General features: G+C 46.7%; 1 protein-coding gene across 1 annotated transcript in view; it reads left to right on the top strand.

Moving 5' to 3' along the window:
* The first annotated feature begins 4,024 nt into the window (after positions 1-4,024).
* REV1 (REV1 DNA directed polymerase) overlaps positions 4,025-20,481 on the top strand; it is a 45,437-nt gene continuing 28,980 nt past the window's right edge. Inside the window, exons 1-6 of the mRNA XM_066577146.1 lie at positions 4,025-4,186; positions 13,702-13,768; positions 13,874-14,003; positions 16,931-17,099; positions 18,478-18,612; positions 19,445-20,094. Coding sequence (XP_066433243.1) covers positions 13,712-13,768; positions 13,874-14,003; positions 16,931-17,099; positions 18,478-18,612; positions 19,445-20,094 — 1,141 coding nt within the window. The 5' untranslated portion in view covers positions 4,025-4,186; positions 13,702-13,711. The remainder of the gene's footprint in view (positions 4,187-13,701; positions 13,769-13,873; positions 14,004-16,930; positions 17,100-18,477; positions 18,613-19,444; positions 20,095-20,481) is intronic.

Below are 20,481 nucleotides of genomic sequence, written 5' to 3'. Positions count from 1 at the left end.
ATTGCATGCGGATTTGCCGCAGATGCGGCAAGGTTGCGGCAAAACCGCGACGGTAAAACCGCGACGTTTACGCGGCAAATCCGCCCTGTGTGACCCTAGCCTTAATATGTGTTAGGCTGGGGTCACACGATAACGCAATTCACATACCCTCGGGTGAGCCTAGTCTTAGTGATATTCTAATGGTGAAATAACAGATAGTGACAAATTAAGAAAGGGTCCCTTGAAACCACATTTGCTGCAAAATGTGTGGTACAGTGCTCAGAATTTATAGGAGGAGGGCCTCGCCCCTCACAACAGAGCGTTGGACAGCTCCACTTAGCCCTGTCCCCTCCAATCTGCTAATCGGCTGGAAGGGGGTAAGGGGAGAAGCAGGAGGGTGTCACTGTATCGGAAGCACTAAGATGCACTATTTGTTCCCCTCCACTGGACAGGCACACTTGGGCACCATAATGAAGCATCCTAGATGGCGCTACATTTAGTGAACCTCATAGAGCAGTGTTCCCCAACTCCAGTCCTGAGGGACCCCCAACAGGTCATGTTTTCAGGATTTCCTCAGTATTGCACAGGTGACATAATTATTGTCGGTGCCTCAGACATTGCCACAAGGGTTCTTACCATAGGATATCCTGAAAACATGACCTGTTGGTGGCCCCTGAGGACTGGAGTTGGGGACCCCTGTCATAGAGGGTTTAAATGGAGGGTCCGCCCCCATTTGTGATGCATTACTGCACCAAAGACATGGCCCCATGCTAGGAAACAGTGAGGGCTAGGCCCCTCTCAGAACATGGGAGCTTGTTACACCACATGTGATAAGGAATAGGAGCCGCGTCACAGTTGAGACACAGCTCCGGTAGCATGTGGTGTATGGGGAGCAGATACCCAGAGAGACAAATGAGCGCAGCAGATACCCACAAGTAAAATGGGGGCAGTTCTATCAAGCTGCATCCCCATGCTGGTGAGAAGCAAAAACCACTAAGGGCCACTGACGAGCTAGGGGGTGAAGAAGATGTGCAAATGGAGAGCCAGCCGTATCCTTGGGGTGCAGCGCTCCACAGTGCGTGGGAGGATAGGGAGATATTGCCAGAGACTATGGCAGCAGTGCAGAATATTCGCCATGGACGATGCAGCAGGAGAAAGAAGCAGTATTGAGCACAAGTGGACCCCAATACCATATGAGAGTAAATCCCAGGTCAGGGTGCAGGTAAAATGGACTCACAGGACTGTGATACTGTTAGCATAATGGCATCATACTTTAGGGAAATGCAAGGCCTTCGTAATGGGTTAATGTGTTATATAGGTTATGATGTTATGTAAAGTATTGTGTATAAAGTGCAATATTCTGATGTGATATCATGGACTTTAATGGATATGAGTAAAGGGAGGGGGGTTAGTGTATGAATTCCAGTGCTAGGTTCCTGGTATCTGATTAGACAGTGTATCTTAGCTACAGCTAGTATCACGTAGATGAGGATTAGATAAATAGCAAAGCAGACTGTATCTACTTTTGTTAGAGAGAAAAACATGTTTTAGTCGACTACGTTTATACCAAGAGAAGTTAATAAAAGGTAAAGTTAGTGTACAGTAGCTACATTACATTTGGGAGATACATATGTAGTAACAGTATAATATGCTTTAGCCTTCGGGCTGATATCTGAGAAACAATAGCTTATAAATCCTCGTAAAACATTAGTATATCTACCTTCTTAGTAAAAAGCTAGCAGCTAAATGGTTAACTTGTTCAATATTATATGCTGGTATGTGCAAACAAGATCCTCTTTCCCAAGAGAAAAGCTGTCTGAGAGCCCTGGTCCAGGTAGGGATACTAATGTCTAGTAGTAACATACATCTAAGGGTGCATTCCCACGAATGTATATCGGCTGGGTTTTCACGCCGAGCCGATATACGTCGGCTCTCTCTGCAGGGGGGGGGGGGGGAGCCCGGAAGAGCCAGGAGCAGGAACTGAGCTCCCGCCCCCTCTCTGCCTCCTCTCCACCCCTCTGCACTATTTGCAATAAGGAGAGGCGGGACGGGGCTAATTTGCGCCACTTGGCCCCGTCCCCCTTTCAGTGCAAATAGTGCAGAAGGGGTGGAGAGGAGGCAGAGAGGGGGCCCGTAGCTCAGTTCCTGCTCCTGGCTCTTCCGTCCTCCCCCCCTGCAGATGAGGACGACGTATATCGGCTCGGCGTGAAAACCCAGCCGATATACATTCGTAAATCCAGCCTAAAGGTGTTAACATATGTTAATCATTAGCCAATCATGAGTTGTTATGATTCTAGGGGCGTGTATTTCTATTGCTGAGTCATTTGGGGTATATCTGTACCATGATGATGTTAATAAACCAGAAGCGTACTAATGATTGACCAGCATTGTGTCACTGTCAGTTACTTTGCATGCATGCATGCATGCACTTCTCATTGTAACCAATTTGGAGCAGTACAGTGAAGTCAGAGGGATATGATTTATTCCCATAATAATAGCCTCTCGCTAGCCAAGCCAGAAACTTACTGCACATTGATGAGGGACAATCACCCCGATACAGCTGTCTGTGTATAGATTCTGATTTAGCTTTCAATTCCCAGTCATTGTTACAAGGCTTGTACGAGTATAAAGGGTGGGACATTGACTTCCAAGAATGCTGCCTTCCAATAGGTGGCACTGTGGAGGTATTGTTCAATCTCCCTTATTTGCATATTACCCAGAGGAGCATGAATGATCTTATAAGTCTCCTCCCTCGCTCACCTTCTAGGTGCTCTCCCTAAGGAGAAAAGATAGCGTTCATGACACATATCTAGGCGAGGCAGGCTTCTCCTGTATTATCACTGCACTGGCTTTATCTCCTCCTGTGAGAAGCTAGACATGAGGAGCCGCTGACAACTTCCCGGAAATTTTAGTTTTTCATTCTCATCACGTTTTTAAATGCTGAAAAGCCTTAAATTAGAGACGCAGCGCTCGAAAAATGCAGTGCTTTAACGTGTCTGAGAAGCCCCATTAAAATCGATTTGTGTTTGACAGCGTTTAAACCGCAGCGTTAAACGCTGAAAAAACCGCATGTGTGAGAGTGGCCTTTAGAGTAATGGCGCAGTTAGGGCCAGGCCAGAGCAGCGGTACGGATTACCGTGAAGCAATGTGATGTAAGAAATGTGTAATGCGGTGGAGAAACCGCTAGGTGATGAGGCGACTTCTTTAGGACTTTCGTCTAGTCTACTACGTGCTTCACGTTTTCCGTAAGTGGGGATGCTACAGCTATCGGGTTGAAACCTACGGCCACCATGATGATGTATGGAGCGGTTATGTCACAAGTAATGTACACTGATAAAATAAGAGGAACACTATGTACCATGCAGCTGCCAGGAGGAACTATAGAGGAACAGAACTTATATGTCGATGAAAGATGCCAAGCGATGAGAAGTACCGTCACTTTAAGAGCATTATCACTTTAGCGGCCTGATTGCAATGGTTTTATTCTCATTACATTTTTTGTGTGCATGACAAAACCCCCTAAATCGCAGCACGTTCTAAGGCCTCTTCCACACTTCCGTTTTTCTTGCGCATATTTTTTACGCAATATCACTGTGGGTTTTTTTTTTACACAAATGTCAATTGGACTTTCTACTGTTAAAAACGCATCGCACTAAAATCGCAAATTTGCGTTTTTTGTGCAATGCGTTTTTAACATTAGAAAGTCCAATTGACATTCGCGTTAGAAAAACGTGCAAGAAAAACGCAAGCCCTGATTTTGTGCACCTTTGCTTATCATCACCGCGCCATCCTGAACCTGTGTGGTACCAACAACCGCGACGGACACTTATACAGCGGTGTCTGGGGGCCCCGGCACGTCCTCTGGCCGCCCGGTGGGCACACTGCCTGTTCTGGCAGCGCACACTGCATACTAGCAGCGCCGCAGCCTCTCTGCTGGGAACCCGTGACTGCAGCGCGCGCTGGAGCTGCCAGCCTTCCCGCGCCAAGTCTCTGTTCGTTTTGTCCCTTTTGAATAAAGCTTGGTGATAGAGCAGCAGGGGAGAGAAGCGGGAGGAGCGCAGACAGAAGGCGGGAGAGACAGGAAGCGGGGCAGGGGACGCGGAGCTCTCGGTGACAGTGCGGCTCTAGCGACTGAGGCGCCGCTCGCTGACCCGGCCGAGGAGACGTGCTGCCATCCCGGGAATGCTGGGCTTAGCCTGGGAGACAGGTGAGCGCCGCGTCCTACACAGCAGTGCGGGCGGCCGGGGAGAGGCAGCAGTGACAGCCCGGGACCCCCCGGCGGGCGGACACTTGTAGCTCCTCCCCCGGCCGCTGCACCATAACAATGCCCAGTGCAGAGCTGTCACAGGCCGGGCGCGGGGGGACATGCTGGTACTTGTGGTTCCGGCCCTTGGTAGGACAGCCAGTTTTGCTCCACACTGGCAGCAGCCACCTTGTGGGTAGTTTCCTGCCAGTGTGGCGTCTGCTGAGTGCCCACAGCTGGTCCTGGTGGAGGGATATGCCAGGCAATTACTAAAGCTGACCTCTCCTTGGAGTAGTGCTAATGACCGGTGGGATCCCTGGTGGTCCGGCTGTCAGTGCTGCGGGGCTGGTGGTCAGCGCCATCAGTGTAATACAATGGCGTCACTCCCATCAGCAGGAGTATTACCCTCCGTTACACTGCTGGCGTCGCTGAGAGCTGGCAGTGTGATGGGCGGCATCACCTCAGTCATCTCTGTGGGGGTACAGCCTGCCTAATACACCTCTGGGCCACCAATGACCACGTCTGGCCCCTCCGCACTGACAGCAGGGGACCCCGAGAGGTGGACCCCAACCAATCAGTTGTTTGATAACCCCTTTAAGTGGGCTGGTGGGGGTAACCTGCACCCATTCACAGCCAGCGGCCTCTTAGCGGGAACCTGTCGCCCTCCCACATAGACTGTTGGGGGACAGGGAGCCGCTGATGTCTCTCTTTATACCCGCGATCCAGCGCTGTCACTCCGAAGATCACGCAGAGCTGGGACAACTGACTCTTCGGAGTCCTGTGCGCCTCTCCCATAGACTTGTATAGGAGTGTGCCTACTGGATTCTGAAAGTCAGATTTTCCAGCACTGATTTTTTTCGGAGAGGGGTGGAGTATAAAGAATATATCCCGGCTCCCTGTCTCCTAATGCCGCCTGCAGATGGCCAGGTCGAATCACACTGCGAGAATTCTCGCAGCAGAATGCGGACCTGTGCCTCTGCACACCCCTGCGGCTCACCTCCTTCCAGCGTCTCCTCTCTGCGCTGTGTGCCGGCCCGTCACCACTGGCATTTCTGTGCAAGACTCGCACACAAATAGTACATGCTGCGATTTGTTTCTCGCACGAGTTTTCACGTAGACAGATCACGTCTGTCTGCATAGGATTGCTTTATCTAATGCAATTCTATGGCAGCGGGCACGGGTGGAAATTCTGCGGGAAATCCCCCGTGGAATTTCCGCCTGTGTGCAGGGGGCCTAACAGCACATAACGTAGGTTACGGTGCTGCAGGGACGGGACCGGTGCCCTTTGATTCATTAGTAAGCTCCATGGACCTGCGGCCGAGACCCTCTCCATAATGCATTGCTGCAACAACCTAGAGGTGACCGGCAAGCGCTGCGTGGGACTGTGCCCCAAAGGTTCGAGGTATTCCCATGGGAGACGTATACTGTTGACACACCGTATGTGTGTCTGATTGGTGCGGGTGATGCTTATCAGACCCAGGACTGTTGACATATGGGGTCCTCTGCTGTCAGAGATGGGTTTTCTATAGAAGCAGCTGAGGGTTTCACAGCCCCCATAATCACATCAGCTGCAGGGAATTATATGTAGGCCATTCAGATCAGTGTCCATCCTCGTGGCTCAGTCTGCCAGACCAGGTTTAAAGTCTGCTGGACTTAAGGACGTCGCAGAGGGCAGCCCCTACAGGAACCCCCTTTTATGATGTCCATATGCACAAATAGGACATATGAGCAGGAGATGTAGTCTTGGAACTCCTCTGTAATTCTCTTCGAGTTCAGAGGGGGTTCTTATCTGTCTTCAGAAAACTGCACTAATATCCATGATCGGTGAATGGGAGAGTCAGCTGATCTAACAATGTCACTTCAGCCTTTGTTTCACCAGGATGGTGCTGCAGACATAGACAAATCCCTTACAACAGCCACTGGGGCTAATCAACTTTCCCCCCATCTGTAATTATTAGGAAATTATAGTACCAGTGTTTCTGGTGGCGCAATGCACCACACAGGTATGCTACATCCATTATGATCCCCACACAGAGCTCTACTACATGCTACATCCATGCTGATTTCCAGACATCACCAGCCCAGCAGACTCCTGGATAGTCATGTGATCCCTGACCCCACCCACACAGGTGAACACACGACGGTGATGTCATGACTGGTCCTGTTGGCTGCTGCCGGTTTATCCAGTATTTTCTACCAAACCGCACAATCCCACAGCTGTGATGTCACCACAGGTCCTTTAGCCCACTGGATCTCTGTGGTGTGTTCTGTCAGGACCGCTGAGTTGTGTCTGAGATAATAACAGCTTAGTTGTATTCTCATCTTGTTATTTTTGTACTCCCCTTCCAAGAGCCCTAACTGCGTTTTTTCTTCTGTCAGTCAGGCTCTGTGTTTTTATATATATTGTAGGACCTTTGATGTCACCAGGGGGCGGAGCATAAGAAGCACCTACATACAAACATCCATACTCACGGTCAAGTGGGCATTAGCAGTTTGGTTGGTGTAGACAATGGCCATCAGCTGCTGGGTCCTGTAACCTGCACCCCACTGTGAAGGGTTGCAGGTGACAGGACCCAGCCGCCGATGGAGTTCAGTTCCTTGGCTGGAACTTATTTATGTCCCATTTAGACGGGACGACAGTCATCTAAACAGCTGCAGGAGCTGACGTCACTGCTAAGGTCGTTGATGCTCATGCGGAGTGTTTAGACTGGCAGACTATCGCTGCGGTCTCTCAGCGCTTCACCTACTATGTGCAGTGCTGAGCGGGGAGCGTTTACACGGAACAATTTGCCTGCGATCCAGCGCTGGCTTTTATGCTGACTGAAAGCGATAACAAATTGTGAGCTTTTTGTTTTTCTTTGTGTTTACACTTCCAGATTATCATTCAAATGTGTTCATGAGTTTTGAGCGCTATACATCCTGTGTAAATGGGCCATTATCTGAGGAGGAGGACATTTGGCTGAGCAATGGAGGTCACTGTAGATAATCTCCAGCTGTGACATGAGGCATTCATAATCAGCAGCTGCAACAGCTTCATCTACAATCTGTCTAATCTCTTTATGATGTGTTTGTCCTGCTCTCCTGCCACAGACATACACTCGGTGTTAGGCCGGCTCACACCAGCGCGCGGTGAAACACCAGCATGTTACTGCGCTTGACCCGGCATACGGCAGTGATTTTGCACTGTGCATGACGGTGTATCTCTGCAACTTAGCAGTGCTGCGTATAAACGTTTAGCACGCACCTGTAGAGAACAATAGGGCTCTATCGCAAGTCATACACGCTAACATGAAACATGCTGCATTCTCCCCCTTTTTTTTTTTTTTTCTTTTTTTTTTCTTTTTTTTTAAAGTAATTTGTTGGCTAGATGGTGAATTAAAGTCCACGTAGACTTCACTATAGGCCTTAAAAATGGCGGAAAAAAAGCATATGCAAAATAAAGTGCTACCAAAAACTCTTGAAGTTAACTAACCTTTTTATACACTTCTGAGGTGTCATGGTGGAACGTCAGAAGTCTTGATCAGTGGGGTTCTGGGTGCTGAGACCCCCACAGATCGCTAAAACAAATGGGCAGAAGCGCTCATCTGAGTCCCTTTACAGCTTGCAATAATAGCTGAATGTACACAGTACTCAGCTGGCCACTTCTGCCTCTTCATTTAAGCAGTTAGTGAGGTATCAGTGCTCGGACCAACACCAATGAAAACGTCTGGCATGTCACTATGTCAAAAGTTTTTTTAAAAGTTTAGTTCTACTTTAATGCATCTTACAGATGTTGATTGTTGATGCTGTTTGCGACATGGCAGATGTCCTGTGGTGCCCAGACCCATCTCGGCATATCTGTTATTGATCCCACTACAGCAGAGATGTGAAGTTTTAGGTCGTGTCGCTAGCAGCACCCATATCAATCATCTATAAGGTGAATTAAAATGTTTTCTTTTTCCCATTCTTCGTCTGGCTGTTGTATGTCTATTCATGTATGAAGAAATCAGCTTTAGGCCGGCCTCACATGACCAGACTTGAATAGCTGATTCTGCGATCGTATGGTACGCGGTAATACACTGTTTCATCAAATGCATTATATTACGCAGTTCTGCTCACAGCGGTCCGCAATTCTGTAATCTGCGCACAGAAAACGGAACACAAAGTTCTATTTTACAGCGGAATCCATGACCTAAAGCCCACCGTACTCTATGATCGCAGATATACCCACAGACCATTTGCAGTTACTTTGCATATGGGCTGCAGGTACCTGTCTCCTCGCTAAGCGACGGCATGGGCAATCAAAAAAAATAAAATGGGGGGTGTATGGCACATGAACGCCTGCGTGAGTACATGTAGGCGGTATATTACGCTGCTGCATGCAGGGTCATGGCCGGGCTCACAGATGGAATGCGCTGCGAGCCTCTGAAGTGGGTCCCACCTACAACCATGTAAGCCCGGCCTTACTTCTGCACTGTTTACTTTGAATCCTCCTGGATTGATTTCTAGATCACAGCTCCTCTCCCTTCATGGCCACTCTCACTGTGAATAGTGGACCATGAATGCATTTTATGGCCCTCAGGTGCAGTCAAGGGCCAAATCTGATTAAAGCAACTCTATCAGGTCTGTTATGCTACATTATAGAAGGATAGGATAGGGGGGAGACGCTGAGCTCGGCATAGTAGTTTTCTATGATATGACTCAGTATTTTAAAGTAAAGAAATGTTTAATTGCAACCAGGACTTGTAGGGATCACGTGAATCCTGCTACCCCGCTCACCCTGTATCAAAACTCAGACTGGCAAAGCTGGCAGTGATCCTGTATGGACAGGGAAGCTGGACCTCTCTACGTCTACAATGCACGCATCGGTGGTATTGTATCTTGACGCCATCGGAACTAGGGGGTGGAGACAAGATGCACACCCATAACCAATGCCCCCAGCTGGATTGTCTGGCCAGGACAATGGGTGGGCATCATCTCCCCAGCCTGCTCCTGTGAATGTGCCCTCCAGCGCTCGGGCTTAATGAACTCCTGTCCATGTCCCCTCCGCTGCTCGGCGTTGTTCTCTTGAACCGGCTAAGGACACTGACAGCTGCTGAGCGACTGTGCCGGAGCTGGGAAGGGTGAAGGCAGAACTGCGACGCTGGCCCCACTGACAGCTGAGGGCATGGAACTGAGAGCGGTGGACCTCGACACCGCCGCTGTTGGAAGCGGCGCACCAAGCGGAGGAGTCAGTGACACGAGCTATCGTGGCCAGTGTTAGAGTGGAGGAGGGAGCGGACAACATAGAGCGACTGCGAGATGGAGGATCGTGGTGCACACTTCCGGTGGGGTTATGTGTGAGCAGCAGACCACTTGGCAGCCGCATCACTGAACACATCATCCACGGGGCGACAGCGCGGTGTACGTAGCCAGATGTCATCGCTGGGGAGTGGGGACAATCACACGCTGTAGCACTTAGGGAAGCACTGTAAGGAGCGAGGGTGGGGACACTTACAAACGCCAGCTCCAGCGGTGTCTCCACAGATACATACATAGCAGGGCATCGGGGACAGCCAATCAAAAGCTGGAGGTGTCACGTACATCTCACCCCTGCTGAATTATGTCACCACCCATCACTTCCAGTGGTGACATAATACAATAGTACCGCACGCATCTACTGCCTCCTTGGGGCACTGTATTTTCTGCTAAAATATATTAAACCTATTAAAGGAAAACAACCCTAATCACAAATGAAGTCTTAGTATAAGGTACACCAAATCACTATCTCCAACATGCAGGACATGGGAGCATAAAAAATAGAATTTTATTGCAACTCACGATTGCTAAAAGAAAATGTTAAAAAGCATAGTATCGAGTGTCTGTATAAGCAGGTTCAGACAACCTGGTAATATTTTAGACAAGCCAATACATTGGCATAAAAAATATAGAGGTAGTCAGTCCTTATATATGTAATCATTCAATCCCACTATGCATAAAGAAAATGAGGACTAGAAGTGCGTTCCTGCACCCCAACGTACGTTTCACCACCTGCTTAAAGGGGTTGTCTCGCGAAAGCAAGTGGGGCACTTTGTAATATACATCGTGCATTAAATATGAGCCATACAGAAGTTATTCACTTACCTTTCCTGCGCTGGCGTCCGTCTCCATGGTGTCGTCTAACTTCAGCGTCTAATCGCCCGATTAGACGCGCTTGCGCAGAAGGGTCTTCTGCCTTCGGGTCTGTCCGGCAGCATCGGCGTTCTGTCTCCGCCCCCTTCTACGTGTCATCGCGTAGCTCCGCCCGTCACGTGTGCCAATTCCAGCCTCCTGATTGGCTGGAATCGGCACACGTGACGGGGCGGAGCTACGCGATGATGCGCAGAAGGGGGTGGAGACAGAACGCCGATGCTGCCGGACAGACCCGAAGGCAGAAGACCCTTCTGCACAAGCGCGTCTAATCGGGCGATTAGACGCTGAAGTTAGACGGAGCCATGGAGACAGGGACGCCAGCGCAGGGAAGGTAAGTGAATAACTTCTGTATGGCTCATATTTAATGCACGATGTATATTACAAAGTGCATTAATATGGCCATACAGAAGTGCTGAGCCCCACTTGCTTTCGCGAGACAACCCCTTTAATTTTCTGCTAAAAGCAAAGCTACAATGTGCAGTGGAGAATGGCACTATTTTCCCCCTGACAGATCCTAAGGGTAGTAGCGGTGTGGGATCAGTGCTGTAATAAAGGAACAGGATTTGGAATCTGCAGTGGACAAATACTAGACTTGTGTAAATGAGCTTTAAATTGGAGCTGTCATGTCCTCTGATCAGCCGGGTTGGCTGTGTAGTTTTACAGATGCTGCCCACCCCCATCCCAGTTCTTATCCTACCCCTTGCCTATGATAATTTAATCTCACTTTTTGTAATTCTACGCATTGAAGTTGCAATGTAATTTTACAATTATGATTGTGAGAATTTTGGTGTGCTGTTACACTTGTACCATCGTTTCCCTCTTTTCCTTCTGTACCTACCCCCTCCCCCCAACTGGCCCCATCTACGTAGATGGATATATAAAAGGGGGGAAGCTGTCAAGTGTCAACCACAGTTGCTCCCGCTGCTTGTAGTTTAGTTGTAATTGCAGTGATCTATGACATGTTTGTAGCGCTCATCCAAAAACTTCTAAATTCTTCTCAAACACAGGGGAACGTTACATTTGTCCTTACAGGATAATTTGGAGGGGCCCCCAACACTGAACCATTTCACATACAAAAGGGACATGTTCTAGCACTATGTAAAAACTCAGTTTGAGGCCGGTATCGCATCTGTGTTGGAGCTTTGGACGGATGCAAAAATACGCGTGCGGTGTATTTTCTTCCATTCTAAGGCCTCCTTCCCACGAACGGATTTCCGCCGCGTAATTCGCGGCGAAAATCCGCTGCGTTGCCCGCAGCTATTAGGTTCTATTGAACCTAATAGCTCAGGGCTCAGGGTGCGGAATTCCACTGCAGAATTCCGCACCGTGAAATCTCCCGACCTCACCCGCGGCATGCTCTATTTGCTGCGGGTGTACACGCTGACGGCTTCCATTGCAGTCAATGGAAGCCATCCGTTCACGCTATCTCCCGCTGTAACACAGCGGAAGATAGCGTGAAAACGCTTTCCCGCCTACTGCCGCCGCGTCATATGACGCGGTGGGCCGCGTCATGTGACGCGGCAGGGGTGGGCGGGGAAGCGTCATGCGGGAGCGAAGGCGCCGGATCCGCTGGTAAGTATGGGGGCGCCGTGACGGACTTCGCCGCGAAATATTCCGCGGCGGAGCCCGTCACGCTCATGTGCAGCTGGCCTAAGGCCTCGTGTCCATGGGCCCGCACAGTTTCCCCGTGCAGAATCCTACAGCAGATTCCACATGGCCCGCAGACCCGAGGCCAGAAAATACATTTTACTCACCTGTCCGGTGTGTAAGCCGGATCTTTTTTCTTCTTCACGGCGGATGCGCTGCCTTTTTTTAATCCTGCGGTCCATGGCACGTGACAGCTGCGTCTGTGCCGCGGATCTGGACAGCTTCCATTGGCTTCAATGCGAGCTGTCCGTGTGGGAAAACCGCATAAAAATGGAGCATGCTGCGGTTGTTTTCCTGCGCATGCGATCCGCATGCCTGGGGAAAATAACATCCACAGGTATTTAATTACCTGCGAATGCCCAATGATTCCCTATGGGCGTAGATCGTACGCGCTTGAGAGACTTGCGCGGATTTTGTAAATCAATTTAGGCCGTGGACGTGAGGCCTAAAGCTGTGTAGCTGAGTGGACAGACCCCATTATAGTCAATGGGTTCTGTCCCCTGCTGTTCGGTTGCGTCCAGAGACAAAACTGTCCGCAAGGTTTCCCCTTTCCTGCTGCCCGAACGGAGCAGGAAAACGGAATTCCAAACACAGGTGTGCAACCACCCGACTGATGTCTGCAAGTTATTCTTTCAAATCTACCCTAAGGAACGATCTAAAACCGGTGCAGATTCTGTATCGATTCTCGCCTGTCAAACGTTTTCTAAAACAACATTGACTTAAGTGTTCTGTTGCTGACTAAACAATTTTTGCTGTTTTGAAGAATGAGCTTCTCTTTTAGTCAACTGCAAAAACAGAATGGATCAGAAACAGAATTCCCAAGTAACTGAGACAAGATTAATATTGGACTGGAATAGCTTTGTGGTCTAGAAAAAGCAATGTTCAATATCCTATTAGGGCACACTGTTTTAATAGACAGGAGACCCGTGTTTGAGACCTACATCAGTTAGCCAGAATGAAGAACTGCTATGAAGATCCAATACGTCTGTGGATAACATGACACCCATTGAAATCAGTAGGCTATCATACTAGTTTCTCCTGTGGTGGTGCTGCAGGAGAAATGAACACATGCTACTGAGTTCCTGTCAAGATGAAAGGGGTATTCCTTATAAAGTGATAGCACGTTTCTAGGATATACCATCCCCTAAAAGTACATACAGGGAATACCCGGTTTAAAACTGACGGACAGTTATCCCAGTAACAGGACACTCTGTGATCAGTCATTATTATAAGAATGCCTTTACAGGCATTGGAAGGCATCATTCCTGCAAGTCAGTGTCAGACCTTTTTAACATGTCCTGTAACAATAACTGGGAATATAAGCCAAAGCTGCAGTCTTCTCCAGAAGGAAAAGATAACCATGTACAGACAGCTGTTTTAGGGGGGGGGGGGTGTTGCCCCTCATTATTCCCTTAAATGACTCTTCTAACAAAGAAGGGCTTGTCTAAAGCTGGAACACAGTAGTTCAATTCTGTAATCATGTTTGCTGAATCCTAACTTACAGAAAAATGCAGCAGGTTTTCTTTTGTAATGATCACGCTGCAATCCCTTTTGCGCTTGCTATTGTAATTGCATATTCTTATCAAGTTTGTGTTCAATTTGTATTTCTGCTAGGTTATTGTGACTTTTATTTGTCAGGATTGTAATTTCAGCACTGTTGTTTTTTCCCATTTGTTTGACAGGACCTGCACAATGCGTAGAGGAGGGTGGAGGAATCGTGCTAGCGACCGTGATGGCTGGGGTGCCGGAGTATGTCATATTTTCTTATATACTGCAAGCTTGCCTCCCGTTATGGCGTGGGTTGTGACTCCGTAAGATAAGTCCAATTTATCTGTATACTCTTTTGTATTCTAGGGTTATATAGCTGCTAAGGCACAGAAATTAGATCAGCAATTTCAATTAGAAGCCCCACTGCTGCAACAGAAAGAGGGAACAGCCACTAACATCTTTAATGGGGTTTCAATTTATGTGAATGGTTATACAGGTATGTTGATTCGACTCTCTTGTGTTTGTTTGTTTGTTTTCTTTACCAGGAATGCCTAATATTTGATTGTGACACTTGACGTTATTTATTTGTTAAAAAGACCTGTTTTCAACAAAGACTCAAAGGACTTTTTGATGCATGATCCGGAGTCTCTAGCAATGTCACGGGTTCCCAGTGGCAGGTTCCTGGGGACATCCTGGGAAGATACAGTCCAGGGCTTCTCGGCCTATTGCTGTATACAGCTGACTGATAGCAGTGCATTAATGGCCTGTTACTATTACGTCATTATCGTTGGTCTCTACAGTATAAAATAAATCAGTGTAGTATAATAAAAACCCACACATACTAGTATTAGACAACCTGAGAGACCAGAACACTTAGTGCATAGGCGTCACACGCTCAGACATTATACTCACAATGTCTCGCTACTTCCCAAGTCATATCTGCTTCTTAAAGTAGATACATCTGCTTAGTGTGTTGCTTTTTTATAAGGGAAGCATATTACCTTTACAGCTCTGTATTACTAGTAGCCAAAATGGAACAAAATAATGCAGCACTGAAAAAAATAAATGATGCTTCTGGTGTATACCTCAGTGCTCCTAGTAGTTACATGGCACATGTTCGTGTACCCACCCCAATATTCTGCCCTTACATTGTGCAGCATGTTAAGCTAAGAGTTTTGCGGGGTATCACTAACTATCAATGGAAGGGATATACATGTAAAACAGTTTTTGTTCTGTGTTGTCCATAAGGTCGAATGCACATGGCTGGGTCGGATTCTACATGCAGAATCAGATCCTGTGACCCTCCGTGTACCTCTCTGGATTTTTTCCTTCTCTGTGGATGTGCCGGCCAGTGCACATGGGCAGAGAATGGCGCGATGACGCGGGTCGGACAGCTTCCATTTACCGCAATGGAAGCCATTCGTGCTGTTCCCGAACGAAAATAGAGCATGCTGTGATTCTTCCTCCGCTAGCCGAAATCACAAGAGATTTCCGCTCGTGTGTATGGAAGAATCATTTTACATTGCATGGTGTGGACGGACATTGCTGCGAAATCCGCGGCCAGACACCCGGTTCAGATTCCACAGCAAAAATCCGCCTGTGAGCATTAGAGTGCCTTGTTCTGTCCTGTCCACTACAGTAGAGGCGTCTGCCAGTAAAGAGTGGCCTAAAGATATTTGAACTCATGTTTAGTAAACGGCTCTGATGGAAAACCAATTAGTAACTTATTTACAAATTGTTTTCTTTTGGTCCATGTTTCCTCCAAATATGTTTGTCTTAAAATATGCATAGGGAAATTGGAATGTATCCCCCCCAACCCCCTCACCACCACCACCCATCTCCGGTCAAGGTTTGCTATCTGTATGCTGAATAGTGGTAAAGCCTGGGCTTTGCCCAGTTATCCTGTAATGGTAGTTTTTTCTTTTTCCTGATGTAAGCCATCCATAGTTGCAGCTAGGCTGTGTGGGAACTGCTGCTGTGTTTCATTCACAATCTTGAGGTCAGCAGATTCGGCGTCTCTCCGTACTACACATTCTGCATGCATCAAACACTTGGCTGCCTAGCAACACTCACTAAAGCACATCCTGTGTGTGATTGCTCAGATAACCTCTGTATTCTGCGTGCTGCTTCTGTACCGTGCCTGCAAATAATACAGAACAAAGAAAAGAAATAACATGAGCAAAAAATAATAATTGCCAGGCTTATGGCTGGATGACATGGTCTCAAATTTAAAATAAAATCCCAATTTATTTTTATTCACGCTCGAGGAGAATTCTGTTCTTCCTTTTCTTTTTTTTTTCACTGAACAAGCTGAAGGCATACAGAGACATTTCTTGAGTCAATAGAAGGCCTACTTTTGTGACTGGCTTCATAGTTAAAATTGATTGTACTACAAAAAATGTCTGTGTAGCTCTAAAATTCTGATAACCAGTATATATTAACCCCTTACCATCCAAGGAACTTGTACACGTATGTTCTTGGTCACCAGAATACTGCTGTGTAGAACTGGCCTTATTGTAATTTACTGCTTGACACCAGTGAGAGAATGGGAGGACCTACCTCTTTATGACAGCAGAGCAGCCCGTGAAAGGTAATAGTTGACATTGGTAGCTGTCTGATAATTACTTTCTTCTCAAGAAACTAAGGCAAAGTCCAGAGAACAAACTACTGGACGCACTTTCTACACCTAAGGATTCAGGAACCCAGTCAAGTTGTGTCTAGAGATGCGCTTGGTTTTTTTTTTTTTTTTTCTTCTTCCAAAGACATGGAACAATACCTCTGCAGTGCTACCTATTGGATGGCAGCATTCCTACAAATCAATGTCAGACCCTTTAACAACTCTTTAAATCAATGATTGTGAAAACCAAGCCAGAAATCCATACACAGACAGCTATTGCGGGGTGTTTGCCCCTCATCAGTGTTCCGTAGGTTTACAGCTTGGCTAGTGAAAGGCCTAGGACGTGGGTCGGACAGGGTATCCTCTCTTTCTAAGGAGAGCACCTAGGAGATATGATTTCCCTCCCCCTTCCAAAGACGACAATGCTACATACCCAAACCTGCAGATATTGGTAAGACCAGCTGGCTGTCTCGTGTACGAAGTGGGGCGGGGGTTGGCTCCCAGTTTGGGTCTTGACAAATGAAGTCAGGAATAAGAGACATCGGGCATTTTGAATCTTGCAAGCCTCGCCCTTTTTTCTTTTTTTTTTCTCAAGCGATAAGCCGCAGCTAGGGGTGTCTGCCAGCGGCTTCTTCTCTTCCTATTAAAACCCATGTATGCTCGGCAGAGCGACGCATGCTTGTGTATGGGGGAGTCAAGAGGAATACATGTCTTCTGACTATTGAAGGTGTATTGGAACCTTTAAAGAAAACACAGTAATTTGTGTACTACATTTAAGGATGGCATTTATGTTTTCTATGTTACAGATCCCACTGCAGATCAGCTGAGACATCTAATGATGCTACATGGAGGCCAATATCATGTCTACTATTCACGTTCTAAAACCACGCACATTATTGCAGCTAATCTCCCAAATTTCAAAATCAAAGAGCTAAAAGATGAGAAAGTGGTCTGTCCTGAATGGATTACTGATAGGTAATATTATTTCATTCCCCTTTATGTGTTGCAGTAGTATGAGAGAACCTAGTTCAACATAACAAAATATTTAGTGTTTAGCATTCGGGAGGCAACCTCTTGTTTTGGAAGTTAATTCTGAAAAAAAAATCTTTATACAAAAAGATAACAGGGCTATGGTTTTTACTTAAACCAGCAATGTAGCAAAACCATTCACCTAAGGCCTCCCTCACATAGGTGTTTGTAGAAACGCTGCATTTACTGCGATTTCAGCAGCGCTGGCTTGCGTATGCCAGTGTTTTGGCTGCGTTTTCAGCTGTAAGAAGGAAGCTGGGGGGAAAAAACAAACAAAAGAACAATACTCACCTAGCAGGTGCCATCGCGGTCCCTGCTGCTGATCTCCAACACTGCTCCAGGCTTCTGCTGCACTGACAGATCATCTATTGCTGATAGTGAGGTTTGAGAACCCCACCTCCAGCAAGAGATTGCTGTGATTGGTTCTTGGCGCTGGCTCGATGCACCTAGCAGGGACCCTGATGGCACCTGCTAGGTGAGCATTGCTTTTTTTATTTCCATCTGGTGCAGCTGGGGCAGTTTTTTTTTGTTTGTTTGTTTGTTTTTTTTTTTTTTTTTTTGGGGGGGGGGGGGGGGTAGGGCTTATATTTCAAGCATTTTATTATTGCACCCAATGACGCTCATACACATCTTTGCGTGGACGTTGAAATAAAATGCTGAATATTTACAGCATATGGCTAGCAAAGGCTCAGTAGCTCAGCCTGCACCATTCACAGCAAGAGCTGACTGACTGACAGCTGGCCTGGCTGCAACAGTGGGTATCTGTAAGAACACAGATCTCCACTGTTAACCCCTTATATGCTGCAATCAGTGTTAGTCACGGCATATATGAGATCCACAGAGGGAAGGGCATTTCTTCTTTTTCAATGTCATCGGCCTTCTGCCATGACCTATGATAAGCAATAATGCACTGCAGTACAGAAGTACTGCATTGTATTATCTGAGTGATCATAGCATCTCCGATTCCTGTCTCTTACATGGACATAAATAAAAGAAAAGGGAAAAAATAAAAGCTTTTACCTGTGTTTTACCCCATAATGCTGCAGGACGTACAGTTGCGTCCTGCACATTCGGGGTATGTATGGAGGGAGATCGTGGGGCTCCGATAACCTTCGCGGTTACCTTTTTTAAATACCGCTGTTCAAAATTTTCTATAGCATGTCTATGGGCAGTATTTGCTGCGGAATTCGGAGGCAGACGCCCGCTCCAGATTTCGCAATGCAAATACGCCCATATGCATTGGTCCTAAAGCCGTTTGTTATTGAGGTTATATTCTCAAATAGAGTACAAGTATTTTAACATAATTTATTACTTATTTTAATAGCATCAGAGCTGGACGCCTTCTTTCTTATGTTCCCTACCAGCTTTATACAAAGCAGTCCAGCATCCAGAAATGTTTGAATTTCACCTCCAAATTGAAACCAGAGGATCCATTCATAAGAGACTTCAACCATAAAGTGTAAGTATTGTTAACAATTATAATTTTATAAGAATATAACGATTATCCATTGTGCTAGAATAAAGCACATTTTAACATAACAGTGGTGAAGCTTAATTAAGTGAACCTATCACCATCCTTATACTATCTTCTCTGAATAAAGTAGTGAAAAGCAGGCTGAATACTATGATGTGTAGGTTTTATAGTTTCTTTGAAACATGCATTTTATCAGCAGCACACCGGGCATACTGGGAGGAAGTTGTTCCTGACATTTCAAAAATGTGGTACTACCCTCACCCACTCCACCACTGATTGCACAGCAATAGGAAGGAAGCTGTCCATATAGAGACAGCTGCTAATCATTGGACAGCCTCCAGCTCATGAATATCATGGACTACCCTGTGTGATCTGTGTGCTGCTACTAATAAAGTGCACGTTTCAAAACAGCTTTTAGCAGCTGCTTCACTCAACCCTAGTAGTCTTAACTTCTCACCCTTCATGTCACAGGCTAATTAACCGTACTCGGCCTCTGTGTTATTTCTATATGAAAAGCGGTGGTGGCAAAATCATGAAAAAATATGCAGACATAGCTTCATACTACTTTAGCCTTGAATGGGACACTGGAAGACTGTTTTTAAACCCGCCTAATATTCAACATCAGCACAGACTCTGATGACCATTCACTGTCATCTGCCTGCCCAATACAATTATGCAGTGCCAGGTAGTTCTTCTAGTTGGCAAGTTGTGCCTCTCACAGTTGTTGTTTTTGTGACGTTTTAACAAAAAATGTGTCTAAATGACAGACTTGTTACATGAAGTATTTCCTAACTTTCTTTTTGTAATTCCTCTCCAGAAGCCATTCCTCGACCACCACCATTCAGACAAATGGAAAAAATGGTTGGGAAGATGACTTTGAAAAAAATGAGGAGAAAGATTTGGAAACAGATGGTTTAGAAGACCTTTCTGACCATAATGGAGAACAGAACTGCAAAGACAGCACTGTTGTCATCAATGGACACAACTGTAGCACTATTGGTGCCTTAAAGCCGCTGGATAACTCCTTGCATTCAAGTAACTGTTGTGCAAGTAGACTTCATTCGTTGAATCAGCAGGAAAAGCCTAATGTAGGTTCTACAGCCTGCACTTTAGAGCAAATACAACAAACCAATGGACTCCTAGATATTTCACTGGATCCTCACAGGACTGAATCAAGCTCAGCCTCATCGTCATGTTTGCACAATAAAACTAGACTCAATGGTGCTCACCACTCGCTCCAGGGGCCTTCAAGCACAAATAGCACTACCATACATTTGCCTACCAAGGCAGCCTCTCCACAACTGCCTAAAACAGCAGACTCCAATTTTATTTCCAATTTTTATTCTCACTCTAGACTGCATCACATAGCAACGTGGAAGTCTGAGTTCACAGATTTTGTATGTGAACTACAGAGTCAGTACAATGGCAGCTTTCCGGGTCGGGAGAGATTAAAAAAAATGAAGTCAGGTAATTTGCTTTATAAGAAACCTGAAGAGTTATTGTGAGCATGTTGTATGTATGTTCCCTTAGCACTAGAGTGCCTGCTGTAGTATTTAATATCGAAAAGGGCTTAAAGGGGTTGTCTCGCGAAAGCAAGTGGGGTTAAGTACTTCTGTATGGCCATATTAATGCACTTTGTAATATACATCGTGCATTAAATATGAGCCATACAGAAGTTATTCACTTACCTTCCCTGCGCTGGCGTCCCCGTCTCCATGGCTCCGTCTAATTTCAGCGTCTAATCTCCCGATTAGACGCGCTTGCGCAGAAGGGTCTTCTCCCATCTGTTCGGTCCGGCACGAGCGGCATTCTGGCTCCGCCCCCTTCTACGCGTCATCGCGTAGCTCTGCCCCG

This window comes from Eleutherodactylus coqui, chromosome 1 (genome assembly GCF_035609145.1).
Source record: "Eleutherodactylus coqui strain aEleCoq1 chromosome 1, aEleCoq1.hap1, whole genome shotgun sequence".
NCBI classification, from domain to species: Eukaryota; Metazoa; Chordata; class Amphibia; order Anura; family Eleutherodactylidae; genus Eleutherodactylus; species Eleutherodactylus coqui.
The sequence above is the reverse complement of the archived record's forward strand: the minus strand, read 5'-3'. Positions and strand labels throughout refer to the sequence as shown.